Source organism: Artemia sp. Qi Xiang Cuo, chromosome 6, assembly GCF_049724085.1.
Source record: "Artemia sp. Qi Xiang Cuo chromosome 6, ASM4972408v1, whole genome shotgun sequence".
NCBI classification, from domain to species: domain Eukaryota; kingdom Metazoa; phylum Arthropoda; class Branchiopoda; order Anostraca; family Artemiidae; genus Artemia; species Artemia sp. Qi Xiang Cuo.
In genome coordinates, this window is record NC_142799.1 from 8,453,704 (window position 1) to 8,474,455 (window position 20,752).

Sequence of the window (20,752 nt, forward strand, 5' to 3'; positions counted from 1 at the left end):
GTCACTCTTCAAACCCGAAGGACTTCACAACAAAATTCCAAGACAGCTATTTTGTTCATAATATTCTGAAGATCCAATGACTATGCCTTCAGGCATGACATAACCCCAACAGCCCCAGGGGCAAGGGCTGTAAATATATAGATGTTGCACATTGTTTATACATAGCTTTTATTACTGGGAAAGGGAACATGTTTGATCCTGGGTGTCCAAAGAGGCGAATTTTACCAAGGTCAATCTTTAAGGGAATGTTCAGGGGGACGTTGCTTTAAATCAAAAGACATTACACTCATCCAGCTTGTCAAAAAGGAGCAGTTGCAAAATCTCAAGAACGACTAAGGATACTAACTTGAAACTTTCAGGGTATATTGAATTGAAACCCAAATAAAAAAACACTATGCAAATCCAGATTGTCAAAAGACTGTATCCATAACTAAATCATGAAGCACTATGTAAATACAGTTAGCCAAAAGGGCGCATCTGCAATCTTTCAAGAACAGTTAAGGGTATTAAGTTGAAACTTTCAGGGAATATTAAGCTAAATCCAGAGACATTATGTGCATGCAAGCTGTCAAAAGAAAGTGTCTGCAATATCTCAGGAACAGCTATGGATATTTAGTTGACACTTTAATGTCTATATAAAAGACATTACATTCATCCAGGTTGTCAAAAGGGAGCACTTGCAATATATCAAGAACTACTAAAGATACTAACTTGAAACTTTCAGAGTATATTAAAGCCTAAATCTAAAGACACTATGTACATCCAGCTTGACAAAAGATTGTATCCATAACTAAATCATAAGGCACTATGTAAATACAGGTAGTCAAAAGGGCTTATCTGCAATCTTTCAAGAACGGTTAAGGGTATTAAGTTGAAACCTTCAGAGAATATTAAGCTAAATCGAGAGACATTATGTGCATGCAGGCTGTCGAAACGAAGTGCCTGCAGTATCTCAAGAACTGCTATGGATATTAAGTTGAAACCTTAATGTCTATGTAAAAGAGATAGTTGAAAATGCTGAACTATATGAACATTCTGTATGCGTATTAAATATAAAAAAAACAAGTTTTTTCAACTGAAAGTAAGGAACAACATTAAAAATTGAAAAGAACAGAAATTATTACATATATGAGGGGTCCGTCCCCTCCCTAATACCTCGCTCTTTACGCTAAAGTTCGAATACTGTTCAAATTCTTTAAGAATAGCCCCAGAATCACAAGGGCCGTTTAATTAGAATAAACAGCTCTTTTGAAAGTACTGAAAGAACTTTGACGTAAAGAGCGAGGTATTAACAAGGGGGGGGATCCCTCATATATGTAATAATTTCTGTTCGTTTTAAGTTTTAATGTTGCTTTTTACTTTCAGCTGAAAAAACTTGTTTTTTATTTAATTAATTTAAAAAAAACTTTTTGCACAAGACAAGTTTTTCAAAGAAAGCAAAGTGCTGCATTAAACCTTCACTTTAAATCTTAATAAGGGCACTAGAACTTCTTATTACCAATCCAATGAGCCCCCTCCGAAGTATATACGATCGTCCTTTCTATATATACCATATATGCCCCACGGCATAACTTACAACCCTTGCCCTGAGGGCTCTACTCATTTGAGGATGCCCTAAGGGTCATCCTCAAACACATAATTTCCGGAACTTTCCACTACGTTGAACAAAATGGCTATCTACAAATTTTGATTGGATGAGTTTTGGGAAATGGTGGGCGTGGGAGGGGGCTAGTTGCCCTCCAATCACTTTCGACTATTTAAAAGGGCACTAGCCCTTTCAATGTCCAATCGAAAAAGATCTTTTCGAAATTTCTAAAACAACATATAGCCATCTCAAAATCAGATGCATTTCGGGAAAATACGAGCTGTGGGGGGGAGTATCCACCCTCTGATTAATCTAAATCTTAAAGAGGGGAGTAGAACATCTGATTTACAGTCAATTGAACCTATTTCTGAGTTTTTACGATCACCCTTTCTATATATACCATATATGCCCCATGGCATAACTTATAACCCTTGCCCTAAGGGCTGTTGTCATCCTCAAAGACATTATATCTGAACCTTTCAATTACGTTGAACAAACTGGCTACCTAAAACTTTGATTAGCTGTGTTTGGGGAAATAGTGGGCGTGGGAGGGGGGTTAGTTGCCCTCCGATCACTTTCGACTATTAAAAAGGAAACTATCCCTTTCAATTTTCAATCGAATAAGCTCTTTTTGAAGTTTCTACGACAACAAGTGTCAATCTCAAAATTTCTATCAGATGCATTTCGAGAAAATACGAGGCGTGGGGGGGGGGTATCCACCCTCTGATCACTCAATCTAAAAAAAGGCACTAAAACGTCTGATTAGCAATCCAATGAGCCCCCTCCAAATTTTATACGAATATAAACCTTAAATTCCCCAAGGGCATAACTTACAACCCTTGCTCTGAGGGCTGTGGGGGGTTGTCATTCTCAAAGATCTTTTAACTACGTTGAACAGTATCTCAAAATTTTTATTAAATGTGTTTTAGTAAATGGTGGGCGTGGGAGGGGGGTTAGTTGTCCTCCAATCACTCTGGACTATTAAAAAGGGCACTGGCCCTTTCCATTTCCAATCGAATGAGCCTTCTTCGAAGTTTCTACGACAACAAATGGCCATCTCAAAATTTCTATCAGATGTATTTCGCGAACCCTTGCCCTGAGGGCTCTGGGGGGAGGGGGTTTCATCCTCAAAGGCATAATTTTTGGACCTTTCATTTACGTTGAACGAAATGGCTATCTGAAAATTTTGATTGGGTGTGTTTGGGGAAATGGTGGGTGTGGAAGGGGTGTTAGTTGTCCTCCAATCACGTTCGACTATTAAAAAGGCCGCAAGCCGTTCCAATTTCCAAAAATGACCCCTTTTCGAAGTTTCTATGACAACTCCTTCATAAGAAGTGTCCTGGTCTAAAAAAAAATACAACAAAAAAATAAATAAATAATACATTGTGCCCACACCGCTCTTTACTTAGGCAGCTATAATGTGCTGCCTATGATTTCTGATCGTTTTTTAAATAATGCTGGGATATCCGGAGCCCCCTTCATGGAAAATTCTCTTCCTCCATATAAAATTCCTCCCACGTAACCTACTCCCCTGATCTCCTCCCCGCAGAACCCCCCCCCCCCAAAAAAAAAACCTGTATACTTCCCAATAACCAATTCTATATGCAAACAATGGGCAAAGTCCATAGCTTGCAGCCCTTCCCCCGGGGACCTTGGGGAATTCAGTCATCCTCAAAGACAAAGGTATTAGATTTTTCGACAATACTGAACAAAATGACTATCTCAAAATTTTGATCCGGTGACTTTGGGAAAAATGAGCGTGGGAGGGGACCTAGTTGCCCTCCAATTTTTTTCGTAACTTAAAAAAGGCACCTATAACTTTTAATTTCCGTTCGAATGAGCCCTCTCACAATATTATAGGACCACTGGGTTGATATGATCATCCCTGAAAAAAAGAACAAAAAAAAAAAAAAAAAAAAAAAAAACTAAACACGCATCCGTGATCTTTCTTCTGGTGAAAAATACCAAATTCCACATTTTGCAGATAAGACCTTGACCCCTCTACAGTTGAGTTCTGTGATACGCTGAACGTGATGGTGTAATTTTGATTAAGATTTTATGGCTTTTAGTGGATGTTTCCCCTTTTCGAAAATAAGGCAAATTTTCTCAGGCTCGTAACTTTTGATGGGTAAAGCTAAACATAATAAAACTTATATATTTGAAATCAGCGTAAACATTCAATTTCTTTGATGCATCTATTGGTATAAAAATTCCGTTTTTTAGAGTTTCGGTTACTATTGAGCCGGGTCGTTCCTTACTTACAGTTCGTTACCACGAACTGTTTGATTCTGTTAAAAGGACGCACGTGCAATATTCCAGGAGTGGTTAAGCACATTAAGCTGATCCCAATTAAGGTGAGTATGTCTCACCTCCTAGGCACTATATACAACTTCACAAGCGAAGGGGCGTCGTGAGGGGAGCACCGGACCCTCCTCCCAATTTTGTTGGAATTCGGTAAAATTTCCGCCGGAGACGAAGATTTCGGCAAAAATTTTGCCGAAAATTTTGGTAAAATCTGCGAGTTCGCACCCCCCACCCACAATGAAAGGAGGCTCGGGACTCCCCTGCACAAGCGTAACTAGAAATCACTGAAAGAACTATTTTTCAAACAATCAAAGAAGAAAACTTTTTTCTCAATTACTGCTCGTAAGCATTGCAAATTGTTTATTCGAAGAAAAAAATACCGGTTAAACTATCAACAAATTTTATTTCTTTTTTCCTGGCTGAGATACGAAAAACCAGGCGTTCCTTGCTTCAGCAGCAGTCTGTCGAACAATCCGTTTCTTATCATCAAGAGTCGAAATCAACCCACGGATAACCTGAAATAACAACCAAAAATAGATAAGTTAGAAAACAAATTTTCTTCTAGGATTTGAGAAGTCAAATTTAGTTATTTCAGCCAAAATTTCCTGTTACTCAATGAAAAATCTCTTCACGTGGGCGAGTATTTGGTTCTCTCGTGTTTTGGATCACGACTAAAAAAAGAATTGTGTGGTGGCCAGTAAAATTGTGCATTTTGTAAATATTTGTAATTGTTTCTCCACAAAATAATTGAATTAAACCAACAAGAAACACATGAGGATAGAAGCAAAGAAGAGAAACCTACACGCAGCTCCTTGTAAACTCATCCTGCATGAGGGCCAAAAAGAAACTAACTAGAAGTATAAAACAGATGGCCTGAGAACAATCATATGATGCTGGGCAATGGTCTGAGTCAGTCGGCTTTCGGACGCTCGCAGAAGAGCACACATTTTGTTTCTTTTTCATGCCAGAAGCTCAAAGACATGCGAACATATTCTCACAAAAGAGTATGCCCTGTTTTTGATCCGTCATTTTAATAAGCTTAAACCATCAAACTAGATTTAGTTAGCAAATCAGAGGCGGATTTAGGAGAGAGACATAAGTGGTACTTAAACCACAGGTAGAAATTATGGGGGGGGGGGCACAATTTCAAACAAACAATCTAATGGTTATAATCATTTTGAAAATTTTGAATTTTTTTTAAATAAAGTAGAGGAAGCAGTTAATAAATAAAAATAATAATAAACAATTATTAATCAATTAATAAATTTAAAATTATTTTTTTTAATAAATGAAAACTGTTAAAATTTGGTCTGAAAATTTTGTGGAAGACAGGACAGGGGTCGTTATTCAAGATTTTGCCCCGGGCACAAGAGGCCAGAACCACCAATGTAGCCGCTTCATCAGAATACCAGCTTGGTAATGAACTGCTTCACACAAGGCTAATGAAGATTGTATACCTAAGTCAATAGCCCCAAATGGGCCTAAGAAAACAGCCAGAAAATAATTTCACCGCACCACCTTTTATGGCATAATTCCAAAATTCCCGTTCCCGTTCCCCTTGCCCGTTCCAAAATTCCTTTGTGAATAAAGAATAAGGGACGAAGAAGCAAATATTTCACTGTAGGGGATTCAGAATTACTTTGACACCCTAGATTTTAAAGAATAAAGTTTTTTTTAATATGGATAAGAATAAAAAAGAAAGAATATTCTTGACACTGTTGGTCTATTGGGTAGACTCTGCTATAGTCAACATATAAAGTCTAATCATTTTGTCGTTTGCATTTTCTTTGCAGATATTATAACGAGACTTTATGGGTCATGCTACTGCAAATTTAAGACTGGAAGGAGATATATAGGATACTAGAGTATGCAGGAGCACTTATTTTGATTCAAAAATAAAAATCAGTAGCATCCAGAGTTAATATTTTATAATATAATATAATACACATAGTTAATAGAATACACAGTCAACTTAAAGCTGTCATTTGAAACAGCTGTAAGTTAACTACTCACAGTCAGTTATGACACTAACCTGGAGGATATGAATTTGAAAGAAACGTTCCAAGAACAAAGAAAACGAAACAGGTAACTTTTATAATCTTACAACATAGAAGCCAGATTAAGTGATTTTAGGAGGAAACTTAACGAAATAACAAAATATAATCTAGGGAGAAACGTTAGGCGACTAACTCAGGGAGGCACCGGGGGAGTTCTTTTCAGAGACAGGGACGAATAGTAAAAAAAAGTCGGATGAGGAGAAATAATAAAAAAAAGGTTTTGCTTGACAATTTAAATAGAGTTCCCGAAAATAAAAAAAAATTAAGCATTTGGCAGGTGAACTGCGCCCCGAGCCCCACAGTGTACGTCCATGGAGCAACCGGGAATGTTAGCCAAAAAGCTGAAGTCTCAATGGAAGACAGGAAGGGATGTCAAAAAAAACTTTTGAAAAGTTGCATAAGAGCTTTTTAAAAGAAAAAAGGGAATGTGAGAAGGCATTAAAGAGTGATTTAGAGAGATTTGGATCGGAGTATGGAGACAAATAAAAAATCTAAAGCCGAACTGACATACCATGACAAAATAAAGAAATAAATCTAGAGATTTCACTGATTGACTTCACTCTAAAATCAAGCTTTTAGTTGATTTTAGAGTGAATCCTGCTGCTGTGAAAATTATTCAGAGTTATTTAATAAATAGGTTCCAAATTTTAAAATATAAGAAGTCTTTTTCTGAGCCTGAGCCTGTTTTTGTGGTGTAAATTTTTGTGGTGGTAGCAAAGCTCAAATTTTAATTGATCATGTGAAGACTAAAACTTGCAGTTCAAATATGACAGTAAATGACAGTAAGTCTTCTATTTTAACTATTTCATTTTCAAATTCTTCTGAACCAAATTTTCTAACAACCATCTCTGATACTATTAAAGTCAGGAAGATTAAATTCTTGGGAGTTATTATTAACAGAGATTTAAAATTAGAAGCAAACACATTTAGTCTAGTAAAAAGGGGTAATGCTGGGCTGCAGATGTTCAAGCTTATATCGAAACATGGCGCCCCTCCAGATCGCCTCCTCCGAATATTTACATCTTTTATTCGCCCAATTGTGGAATATGCAGCTCCTGTATGGCATTTTGGACTGACGGCTGAACAAAGCACCAGGCTCAAAAGAGTTCGGAAAATAGCTCGAATAATAGTATCGAAGCAGGGAGAAATGTCGTATGAAGAGCTGCTGACAAAGTTTAAAATGCAAACTCTGAAAAAAAGAAGAAAGAAACTCTGCATGGATTTCGGAATAAAATCTCTGACCCACCCAATCCACAAAACCCTTTTTCCCCCTCAATCCACAGCAAAACGACTCCCGCGCAGGGTTGCAGTGCCTGTTGAGAAACTTCAGCCACTACACTGTGCCTATCAGCTGTTAGTGAAAAGTTTTATACCTGATTTTGTAAAAATATATAACGAAAACCAGGAGGATTGATTAGTGTTTTCATTTATTTGCTTATTAATGTGACTATACCAAAGAAATTTGGCGGTGCCATGAAAATTTTGGCGAAAATAAAAGTTTATCCATCTATCTATTAGAAGATAAACGGGTCTATGGCCAGTATGACGAAAAAGAAGATAAACGATCAAACGAATATTTCCTCTGTCTAAAGCAAAACGTCTTCTGCATTAATTGGAAAATGAAAAAAAAACAACTAAAGTCTTAAACGAAAAGAGCATTTATAGAAATAAAAATAAAACAAACAAACCAATATATATATATATATATATATATATATATATATATATATATATATATATATATATATATATATATATATATATATATATATATATATATATATATATATATATATATATATATATATATATATATATATATATATATATATATATATATATATATATATATATATATATATATATATATATATATATATATATATATATATATATATATATATATATATATATATATATATATATATATATATATATATATATATATATATATATATATATATATATATATATATATATATATATATATATATATATATATATATATATATATATATATATATATATATATATATATATATATATATATATATATATATATATATATATATTGTTTATTGGTTTTATTTTTTTACATATTCTTTTTGTTTTAATTTTTTTTTTCAAGCAAAAGACGTCTTGTTTTATATAGATGAAATGTCCATTTGATAATACAAGCCTGCAGTGTGCCAAGTCCCAGGGACCGAGCGAAAATCAAATTTCCCAAGATCGCTTCCCAGGAGAATACAAATCTTATAAATATTACGATTCCGTGAAGGATAAACAGGAAGGAGGTATTAAATTCACGCCAAATGCCACCCCACGAATTAAACACAAATAAGACGATAATTACGCTAATACGTAATTTGGATATTTCTGATACTTTTAAGCTTAGAAAATCGATCGTCACTAATACACAGGGGGAATTTTCTACGGGTAAGGGGTGTTTACCCCAGAGGAATTTTCAGCGGGGGGATTTTCGATCGAGGAGAATCTGCCACAGGAAATAATTTTCCAAAGGGGCAGGGTATCTATCTTGAATGTCCTTCCTTTTAAGATGACAGCAACGTATGCCGGGTTTTTAATATATAAAATACATATTTAAAGTTAGAGGCTTGCCATTCATTTGGCCAATAAAAGAAAGACAATCCAGAAAATGAAAAACAAGAACAAAAATGAAAAGAAAAATAAGATAAAGTAAAAGTTAAATAAAATAAAGTTTCATACCTCTTCTCTAACGGTTATAATTTCAGCCTCGGGAAGCGATGTCAATGACAAAATACATTGTAAAGCAACCCTTCGATCAATCTGAAAAAGGAAAATAAATATAGAAATAAATTTCTCATTGGCTTATATGCGAATCAACCATGGGAAAAGAAAACGTCAATATTGTCTTTGTTTTGTTTTTTTTCTTTTTGGTGAATATACGTATGATAGCTCTGCTTCATTAAACCATACTATAATTAATGAAAAACTTCATACGTATTTGAAGCTTAGACCATTTTATGAATAAACTTTATTTATGTTAGCATGTTTGTCCTTTCCATTTCTTTCAATCACATTTTGCTCTGCATCTAAGAAAAACAAGAAGATTGTGGAATATAAAATCCTTAGAATAGCTGTTTTTTCAACGAACGTAAATCAGGGTCTGAAGCGTATCATAAAATTGTCATCATACAAAATTTAACAAATTAAATATTAATAGTTTTAAGTTAAGTAAATTTAATTATAATTAAGCAATTACCAATATTTTTAATATTTTGAATGTTATACTCGTACATTTTAGTTTTCTAAAAAGTGAAAATAAATCAAAATTTAACTTTTGATTCAGTTATTCATTGCAGTCAATGTGAAACGTTATAGGTCATGATAAGCACCGTCACGGAATTGTCCACGAGCAACATGGTAAAGTTACCAGGAAATTCATTTTATTGCGTTAAAATGGAAAGATTAGGTTTGATCTTTATCCTTAATATAAATATATATATATATATATATATATATATATATATATATATATATATATATATATATATATATATATATATATATATATATATATATATATATATATATATATATATATATATATATATATATATATATATATATATATATATATAAAGCAAGTCCAATTTCTAACAACGATTACTAGGCTTCAAAATTTTGCTTTTATTTTTTAAGGTTTTTCAATTGTTGTAATCCCTTGTTAAAAATATACAAATATTTTTGCAATATCAGTTTTTTTGCTCTTTACGCAATTAAATTTGTTTTCATACTGCAGTCTATTCAAAGATATTTGATATCTGCGTGCACTCGGCTAGCAGCAGGCTTCTATATATGGATTCTCATTGTCGCTTGTCTTCTAACCGCAGACAATTTGTTGTATTTTCATACTGCAGTGTTTTCAAAGATATTTGATTATTAAAGTAGGCCAAATTTGTAAAAACGATTTCTACTAAGCTTCAAACTTTTGGTTTTATTTTTCAAGGTTTTTGAATTGTTGCAATGCATTGTTAAATTATATACAAATATTTTTTCAATTAACCAATTTTTTTTGCTCTTTTCTCAATTAAATGTCGTTTCATCACCAATCTATTCAAAGATATTTGATTATTACAGCATGTCCGATTTATAACAACGATTTCTACTAAGCTTTAAACTTTTGATTTTATTTTTTAAGGTTTTTGAATTGCTGTAATATCTTGTTAAAATATATACAAATATTTTTGTAATTACCCGTTTTTTGCTCTTTCCACAATTCAATGTATTTTCGTCTATTCAAAGATATTTTATTATTACAACAAGTCCGATTTCTTACAACGATTTCTACTAAGTTTGAAACTTTTGGTTTTCCTTTTTAAGGTTTTGGAATTGTTGCAATCCCTTGTTAAAATATATGCAAGTATTTTTGCAATTACCAGCATTTTGCTCTTTGCGCAATTTAATGTCTTTCTGTGTCTTTTCAAAGATATTTGATTATTAAGCAAGTCCAATTCGTAACACCATTTCTTCTAAGCTTCAAACTTTTGGTTTTATTTCTTAAGGTTTTTGAATTGTTGTTCCCTTGTTAAAAATATATACAAATATTTTTGCAATTACCAGTTTTTTGTTCTTTAGGCAATTTAGTGTCTTTTCATACTGAGTCTATTCAAAGATATTTGATTATTATAGTTTGTTTGTTTTTAAAATTAAGGTTTTTAACGAATTTTCCCATACTTCTTACCTATCTAGATCGTTTTTTATGCGAGAATATTCCAGGATACCAATTTTCCCGAAAAAATATGGAGCCGTTTTCGAGAAATAGAATATATACTTATTGCTCATATATAAAGATAGTATATATATATGTACTGACTGTGTATACATGACTGTGACTTCAAAAAATTCCTGTAACTGTAACTACCATGTAGTTTACTTCAAAAAACTAAATCTTCTTTCTTTAATATATATACCATTTTTTTTCATTTTTTGTTTTTTTTTTGTTTTGGGCGCTGAGGACAGCTTAAAACAAGCTGCCAAAATACTTACTTTGTCTTTTCTGTTTTGTTTTTTTTTCACTGGCTGGAAATCAATCTCGTTTGGTTTCTTATTTTTGTCGTTTTGTCGTTTTTTTTTGGTATAACAATTAACTTTTGAGCAATTCCGACCTTATTCGAATGAGTATTAGTGAAGACACAATTTCTCAGCCAATATAGCTAGACTGAGATTATGTAGAAACTTTTCGCATTTTCTTCCGCGGGGGGATTCACTACTTTTCTGAGCGCTGAGGACAGCTTAGCAGAAGCCTTTGCCAAAATACTTACTTTTTCTCTTCTTTTGTTTTCACTGGCTGAAAATCCCCTTCGTTTGGTTTCTTGAATTTTTTTTTTACATAATAATTAACTCTTTAGCAATTCGAAGCCTTTTTCGAACGAGTATTAGTACAGCTGCTGCAGGACTCTCCACCGGCAATGGGGGATTGAAGTTTTAGTTGTTCTGTAATAATAATGTCGAAATATCTGCCAGTTTTCGAATTTCTCTACCAAAAATCGCACTATATTTTAAATTTATACTTTTCTTTATACAAAAAGCACGTAGATGTTGCAAATTCCTTTCGAGAGCGCTTAAACAGCTTTTTATGATGTTAGAGTGCCCGACCTGTCAGCACTCATTACATTTTATTTGGAGCACTCTTAGGAGCACCATTTTATTTGACGCAGACGAACTATGAACATAGCATACCATACAGACGAACTAATCTGTTACCATACAGTAACAGATTACAATAAATGTATATGCACAAGAGAGAAATAAAGCGACCTTAGGATATTTGCCGATAAAATATGCAAAAATTTTGATTTCATTTCGCAGTTACGAGCAATCTTAGCAGAAAGTTTTCATTGGATATAACAAACATTATTGAAAAGCACTCATGAAAGTGGGAAAACTATTTAATTTGTAGCCATAATGATTTAAACAACCTCCCCTGAAAAGAAGTATAGATTGTCAAAGAAAATAAAGAGCCAGATTTATTTCTCAATATTTTTAATCCGTGTTGACAAAAAAGTGGGGAAAATAATGCTTTTTTCCCTTTTCTTTCGTCATAAAATTATAAACTGTATTTCGCTGAAAACAACATGTATTTTAAACACTTTAGCTTTTATAGGGTCATATCCAGAATTTTTTTTTCGGCCGAGCGGGTATGTTTTGTTCGAGGGGGTCGCAAAAAAAACTTTACAAGAGTCATTAAGATTTGTTTATTTGCACTTTTTTAGCGTTTTTTTATTTAACCTTTGGGTGAAGGAGGGAGGGCTGAAATCCGGTAATACCCTTCACTCTTGATAAAGCCTTGAGTTTTTATTTGACAAAACATCCTTTTTTTATTCTCCTTTCGCTTTGAAATCGCTTAAAACGTATATTACTCTCAGTAAAGCGCAAATGGTACTCGCGCTATAATCGGGGTACAAGGGGGACGACTTCCTAGTTCATATATCTAGTAATTTCCGTTTGCTTTGAGTTTGAGTGGAATATCATTTTTATTTTTGGTACATTATAAGTTCAGTATTGGTTTCATTTTTTACCAAGTCTTAGGTCTGTTTCATTTAACTTTAATATCTGTCTTTTAAGATTTTTTTAAAACTATATTGGGGTACCAGGGACGGGGGAGTTCTCACTTCATATATTTAGTAATTTCTGTTTGTTTTGAGTTTGGTTTGAGCATCAGATTTATTTTTGGTACATTAGAAGCTCATTATTGGTTTATATATGTTCTAACTTTTAGTTCATTTTTCATCATAATTTCTGTTATTTTTCTTGCTCTGCTAAAGGCATAGCTTCGCTCTTTACTTTTGTTGAAAAAACTTGTTTTCTTAAATTTAATATTAGAAAAAGATAATTAAAAAAAAGAACATAGCTTTACCGTCCGTTAGCTATATATGGCCTTATGGTATATACACCAAGTTTTCAATCAAGAGAAATCTTCTTTATAAATGGAAGATAACAACATCTTCAGCTGAATTAAAAGCTGCAGAGCTAGGTGTTAAAGTAAGCTAAAAAGTTGGACAGAACTAAATTAGCACTCGCTTGTATCGTCAATTGCTAAGTCCTGTTCCTTTTCTTGCAGCGTACACACTAAACTCGACCGTAAAAAAAAAAACCTGCCTAAATAAGCTCTTCAAAATGCAGACTGGAAATATCTTCAACTATAGAAAGAGATAGAAGAACAAGAGAAAGAGAAAGAAGAACTATAAAAAGAGAATGAGGAACTAGATAAAGAAAAACAGACTTACAGCACGATCCGCACTTTTAGCAACTTCTAGTAGTTTGGGCACAAGAGTGCCGACATAAGGAGACATTAAATCGGACGCTTCTTTTATCAAACTATCCAAAACTGACAAAATTGGCATTACTACACCAGTTGTCACCGCGGAGTTCTGCAGAGACGTGACAATCAACGGAAGAAGCTGAAAGAGAATAGCTAAACTATTGCAGCCTAAAAATAAATGGTCAGTAGTGTGCTTGGAGGGTCCAGGATAAGTGGCATTTCTATATATTAATATATATATATATATATATATATATATATATATATATATATATATATAGAAATCAAAACAACCACCCGTAGAAACATGCATACTCCCACCATTTAAACATTTGCCTCTCAATTACTTGGACTATCTGTCTTGGCTTTTCTCTGTCTACAATACGCCATGTGTTGATGCAACCTATGGAACCTACTGCAAAATACTTGATAACTTCAATTCAAATATCGAAGTTTCTAAGGCAACTCCTTCGGTAAAAAGTGTCCTGGTCTAAAAGAAAGAAACCCCCAAAAAAAATAAAACAATAATAATACATTGTGCCAACATCGTTTTTTTACGCTATTGAGCTGCCTATGAAAGCCACTTCAAATGTGCCTGATTTGCCTTTTGAGCCTACAAACTTACCTATGGAAACTCACTATGCAAACTCACTATGGAGACTGGAGCTACAAGAAATAGTTAAAAAATATAGATGACTTCGTTTAAAAACGTTGGTACTTACGTGTTACAGTGACCATACCAAAGAAGTGAAGTTCTTCTTTGGTAAGTGAAGTTCATACTTTGGTAGCAAAATTATGGAAAATACAAGAGAGAATTATGGAAAGCAGGCCGTCCAGAACGCATTATATTAAATACCTAGACTAACCACCTCTATATATCAAATATTTAATTATAAAAAATCTGTATAGTTACTGTTTATCTCGCTCAGGCTAATCTGATTATTTCCGAGTGAACACAGAAAACCGGTTTCATTACAGATCAAGAACAAAGTGCGGTCGCTATAATACGTATGTACCAAAATGTTTTTCAAAGAAAATTTAATAGTTATAATAAACTCAAGACTAGCATAAATAAAGTCCTATAATAATTCAAACTCAAACGACCAGAAATTACTATTAAAGAATAAATCAAACCCGAAAAGAACAGAAATTAAATAAACAACCATGAAACATACAGACAACAGGTACTAATATAATTAGTGAAATATATCTTAAACCAAGTAAAAATTAAATTGCATATTCAAAACAAGCTTAAAAGGAACAACAATAAATACAAACAGAAGTTTGGCTACTGCCCCTTCCCTAGCCGTGAAATTCTAAAGCCTATTGCGTCATTTGCGCTCTACTAAAAACGAATTATATTACAAATATTTCCTTTTTTATTTACAACATTGTAAATTAAGAAGAAAAATTAGAGAGAAATAAAATCTTGAATTGCTGAGTTTCCAGCAATTAATGGTTCTTTCCAAAAACTGTTCAAGACACATATACTTTTCAATAAAACGTAAATGACACGATAGGCTTTAGACTTTTATGGTTAGGACAGGGCCCTAACGACGGTGGTGAATATAACTCAAGCACAATTCTACCAACAATAAATAATAAAAATAGTACCGTAACTTAGAATTAGGTTAGGTTAAATGTTCCTTTTTAATAGCTCGATAGTATTCAATTAAGTCTGAGCATCGGATATTTGGGAACGATCAGATACGTATCGAAAAATTGGCAAACGTGAATTGCCCAATATCTAACACAAAACAAGAACAAGTAACCAACAGCCTATAGTCTACAGTACTTGATTCTGAACCAAACTGGAAAACACTGCATCGAAGAAAAAAATTAAGCATTTAATTCAAAGCTCAACATTAAAGCATTAAAATTTGTTTTGAAATATACAAACCATAGATCTATGCCATATTGTAGTATTAAGTATGTGTTCAGATAAAAACACATAAACAATATTTAAATTTATAAAAATATACGAAATCTGAAGTAGATGAAATAGCAAACCACCTGTAAAATTTAAAGTTGCAGCTTTTTAAGCATACGAGGTCTAATCAAAAAGTATCGAGACTGATAATATTAATTGTAAACCTGTTTGAGTATGAACTTGCACATGGGACATTATCTAACTTTAAATGTTGGGAAAATACATTAGACATCGATTAGATTAAAATTGTCTATGGCGTTCTAGGTGCGATTTTGTAAAGTGTGTTTTCACGTCCGGTCAGATTTCACTTTGAGCGAAAATATAGAACAACGAGTGGACATTAAACTGTCGAGTGGTCACCAAGTTGAGTGGTAGAGAGACTCGGGTATATGGCAACGATCCAGAAACAAAGGTACAATCTTCGCAGTGGAAGACACCTGATTCACGACGACCCAAAAAAGCTTGTCAAGTTCAGATTCAAGTGAAGGTTATGTTGACTTTTTTTCAACTACGAAGGTGTTGTTCGTCATGAGTTTGCTCCAAAAAGACATGCCATAACAAAGCAGTACTGCATTGATGTTCTTCGCCATCTACGAGACGCTGTACGAAGAAAAAGGCCCGAGTTTAAAGAGTTTGGTAGTTGGGAATGGCACCACGATAATCAGCCTATGTTGTGCAGCCCATTCAGCCTATGTTGTGCAGCAGTTTTCGGCCAAACATGATATCGGCCAAATATAGTTGTTTCTCAACCAAACCTAAGTCCATGTGATTTATTTTTATTCCCCAAATATAAAAAATGACCCTTAAGGGTAAATGTTTTCAAGATGTAGATGAAATAAAATAAAATGCGACGGAGCAGCTACGAAGAGTTTCTAAAAATGATTTCCAGAGGTGTTTTCAAAATGGCAGGAATATTAGAGAACATGTATAGACTCAGAAGGAGCATATTTTGAAGGAGATAGAATGCAGATAACGTGATCTAATACATATGTATATTTTTTTAACAGTCTCGTTACTTTTTAATTAGACCTCGCATATTTAGAACTTTAGCAAAAAGAGTGCAAGGGGGCTGGTTTAGGAGGGGTCGGCAACTCTCCTCGAATAGAGGATTTCTGCTCGTTTTGATTTTTAATGTCACCTTTTACTTTCATTTGAGGGTTCACAAGAAAAATATTTCTCCTGGGAAATGCCCCAAACAATTAAACACATACCCGTTATCAAAATTCTTGGGGAAAAAGTCAAACTTCGTGTCTTTGCACGTAGAAACTTTAAATCTCCGTAAAAGAGTTCTTTGACACGCCGAATATGAAGCTGCAATCTTCATCAAGATTGCGCCCCTTTCAGGTGGTATCCCTACTTTTTTCTTACATACTACCAATTTTCTCAGGCTCGTAACTTTTTATGGCTAATTTTAATTTTAGTAGATTTTATATATATGAATAATCACGAAAGGAGATTTATTTAACATATTTGTTATTAGCAAAATTACGTTTTTTAGAATTTCACTTTCTTTAGAAACATGTCGCTATTTACTTATAGTTGGTTACCCCAAACTGATTCTTCAACGAATTTTTGATTACCTTTGAAACACACTTCAGTATTTACGAAGAATTATAAATCGTTGTGCTATAAAACTTGAAAATAAAATTTGGCTACTTATAATTAATTAGTCTGCTGACAATTTTTCAAAGTGTCAAAATTTCTTTTAATAAAATTTAACTAAATTGAAATCAAATATAGTTGGGAATTTCCAAGTAGGCTAAATCCTAACTCAATGTCACAGCAATCAACAATTTTCCCAGAAAATGAAGGCCAAATCAGGAATTTAATGAAAGATTCACCGGAGCAATTTTTTCTATGAGCGTAAAGTGAGGTTGAATCGGAGATTTGTGGGAATAGCATTTTAAATTAGCTACAAATCCAAATCCTGATGCAGATTACAGTCAATAGATTATGAGCCACAATGAATGTTAATGATAAAATTAAATGTTAATATCTAAACAAAAAACTAGCAAAAGAGCAAGCTGGTCAACCTAAAAATAGCGTTCCCTAAGTAAAGGGCCATGTACTTCCTATGTATTATTTAATCGTTTTTTCCTGATACTTCATCTGGAAGGGATGGTCGTTGAAACTTCGAATACAAGTCATTGGATCGCAAAATGGAACTTTTAGTGTTCTTTCAACAGTTAAAACATGACTGGAGGGTAAGCAGGCCCCTTTCCCTGCCCTTTTTGACTTTCCGCTCCCGTAACCACCCATGATGTTGATCAAAATTTATAGATAAACATTTTATTACAATTACTGAAGGGCCAAATAAACACGCATCCAGTGATGAAATGACCCCCGTAGCCCCTGGGGCAAGGGCCATAAATCATGCAAAAAAATTATTTACAAATAGGTTTCAAAGTAGAAAAAAGGGGCATATTTAATCTTGTCTTCTTATTAGCTCCAAGCTCTCTTGGGTGTTTTCTTGGATTAAGATAAACACGCACTGTTTGGGGGGGGGGGGTCAGGGGTTAAGGGGTTTGGAAACGGATCATACAGTCACTTGCTCCTGATGAGTTTGAAGCCTACAGCCGGCCCAAGGTTCAAAAGAATTAAATTTTGGGTACGGGCCCCCAAAAATGGGGCCTGAGAAAGGTCAGGTTTATGGCTTGATTAATTTGAAACCTTCGATAATCACTGCCAAGGCTAATGGGACTACATATTTTGGCTTGGAGGGGAGGCTGCTAGGTGGCCCTGAAATGGGCCATAAAACTCTTTGCCCTTGGTCAGTTTCAAATTTACAACCGTAATTCCTTGGCCAAGAGAAAGTGAATGAAAAATAAAAATGTTGGGACAATTGACGCTCGAAAGAGGTCAAAAAACTATTTTTTCCCTAAACACAGATTTGAAAACCGTAGATATGCTTTTGCCAATCGACTTTAAAGTTACGAGGAGGAAGCACCAAGAGAACTATAACGAAAACGAAAAATTTTGAGAAAAAAAAAAATTAATTCTATCGATTTGTGACGTAAGATGAAAGGACCAATATTTTTCTTTCTCTGATAGGTTCCACCACCTGACCTATTACATCGCGTATATGGTCAAATGTTACTTGTTCTTGAAAGTCTCCATCAATACAAAATTCTAAACTTTGATGATTCCTTCAAGCAATGGGTTAAACAAATGTATTAGAACAAGTGGTAAATCTAAGTAAAGGGTCAGCAATATATCAGGAACTCAATGCTCCTAGTGCGGCAAAATAATCATACCATAGAAAATAATGTGTATTCTGCGAAAACAATTTTCAAAATAGGCAAAAAACTAGGGCGTTAGCTACAGCTTTATGGCAAGAATAAATTAACTCTTTTCTCGTATTCTCATAATAATCTCCCCACTTTTTAACCTCTGAATGTACGATGATGGTTGAGCTTTGTCATATCTCTTACTACTCATGAAAATCACCCTTTCCCCCTCATATCTTGGTATTTACTACATTAGTATTCAAAGACCTGCAGCACAGGCCAAGCATCGGATCCGCTGATTTATGCTTTGCCTCTTACCTCTTTGAGATGCGCTGCTAAAATTACATGTGGTACATGAGGTAGTTGATTAATCAGAGCTATGATGACATTTACTTTAACATCTCCTTCTGATTCATTATAGTTAGAAATCAGTTTTGGTAAAGTCATCTGAAATATCCTCTGCTTGTAGAGGAACCTATAAATATAAGCCAAATATTAGAATTCTTAAGGTATCATTTTTTTCATAATTTTGTTCCCAAGGTAGAATTATCAAAAGGATCTGCTCTGCCTAAACGACTCCTTTTTTTAAAGAATTAAGTGCTGTATGTTTTACACACAATTTATGTAGGTTTACTTCGTAGAAACCACATGAAAAATTTCTACCAGCAACGAGAGAAAGGTAGGGGGAGAGGGGGTGCCTAGAATGTTGGTGTTTCTTTTGCTTGCCAGATTCCAATTTAAGTCACAACTGCACAAAAGTAAATTACAACCAAGTTCAAGGGAAAGGAGCTACATTCCTGGATAGAACACTAGTTACAAGTTATAATTTGCTTCTAGGACTTTCTTTTCTATCAGAAAGAATCATTATCCAATCACAAATAATCACCATATAACAGTAACAATAGCAGTAACAATAACAATATCAACAATAACAGGAAGTGATAAAACATCTAAAAATAGTATATAACAATTAAACCCACACCACCGTTAGTCATAATTGTTTCAACAGGAAAGAGGACAGAATAAAAGAGCTGTTAAATAATTGAAAAAGTATTACACATTAGACTGAATTCCCACTAAAGCAGAAAATAACTTTTTGATTATATTCACCATACCATACCTATAAATGGACGTGTTTAGGGAATTATGTGGCTTTAGCACCCCCCAATCCCCGATTTCTTTCTATAATGTACAATGGATACAATTTATTTTCCAATAATCATTTAAATATATTGATTATCTAACTATCTGTATTGGTGATTATCTGTATTGATAATGGATGGTACCCACCATCTGTGTAAGTTTCATTTACGAAAACCCGCACATCCTCACATAGCACCTTTATAGTTGAAATTGAAAAAAAAATTTCTTTTTTCTAGCGAACTTCCTAAATCACTGATTTCATGATATATCACTATTTTGACCGAATTGGTACTTAGCTACATCTAGTCACGCCACAGCTAAGACAAGCAAGGTATAAGAACCTTTTACTTATTTTCACCTACCAAACAGTAATCATAGGCAGCATGATAGTGGTGCCTAAGTAAAGAGCGAAGTGGGCTTTATGCATTATCATTTTCTCACCAGGTTACTTCATATGGATGTTTCTGTCAAAAGAACTTCGAAGGGAGCTTAATCGGTTCTAGTGCCCTTTTTAAGAGTCAAAATTGAGGAAGGTAACCAGTCCTTCTCCCAAGTCCTTTTTGCTAACCCCCCCCCCCCATAAAAGACACCACATCAAAATTTTGAGACAGCCATATTGTTCAGCACAGTTAAAAGGCCCAATCCCTATACCTCTGGAGATGACATAACCCCCTAAAATCCTTGGGGCAAGGGTTGTAAGTTCTGTAATTTGCACGATTTTCAGATATTTGAGACAGGTCTAGGCGTTTTCATCACGGAAAACCCCCCCAGAAAATTCCCTCCCCCCCCCCACAGAAAATACTCTCTGATAATTTTGGACGTTCATTAGAGGACAAATTGAAAGTTCTACTCGCCTGTTTAAGTTGGAGGTAATGCTCCAGCGTTGCCTATAGTAAAGGGCCATAAGGGTTAAATGTATTATTATTTATTTATTTTCCCCCAGGGGCACTTCATATGGGGGGGCTGGTCGTATAAACGTCTGAGGGGGCTCATTTGATTACAAATTAAAAGTTCTAGCACCCTTTTTAAGAGTCAAAAGTGATTGAAGGGCAAGCAGCCACACCCACACCGTTTTTCCTCAAACGCATCCGATCATAATTTTGAGATATCAATTTTATTCAAAATAATCCAAAGGTGAAATAACCATACCTCTAGGTTTGACAAGCTCCCTTCCAGCCCCTAGGGCAAGGGCTGTAAGCT

The 20,752-nt window shown here is 34.1% G+C and overlaps 1 protein-coding gene across 1 annotated transcript in view; it reads right to left on the reverse strand.

Moving 5' to 3' along the window:
• Positions 1–4,229: 4,229 nt before the first annotated feature.
• Mms19 (MMS19 nucleotide excision repair protein) overlaps positions 4,230–20,752 on the reverse strand; it is a 137,049-nt gene continuing 120,526 nt past the window's right edge. Inside the window, exons 12-15 of the mRNA XM_089090032.1 lie at positions 18,728–18,884; positions 13,218–13,391; positions 8,674–8,754; positions 4,230–4,404 (exon numbers count right to left, since the gene is read on the reverse strand). Of these exons, the coding sequence (XP_088946158.1) occupies positions 4,291–4,404; positions 8,674–8,754; positions 13,218–13,391; positions 18,728–18,884 (526 nt within the window). The 3' untranslated portion in view covers positions 4,230–4,290. The remainder of the gene's footprint in view (positions 4,405–8,673; positions 8,755–13,217; positions 13,392–18,727; positions 18,885–20,752) is intronic.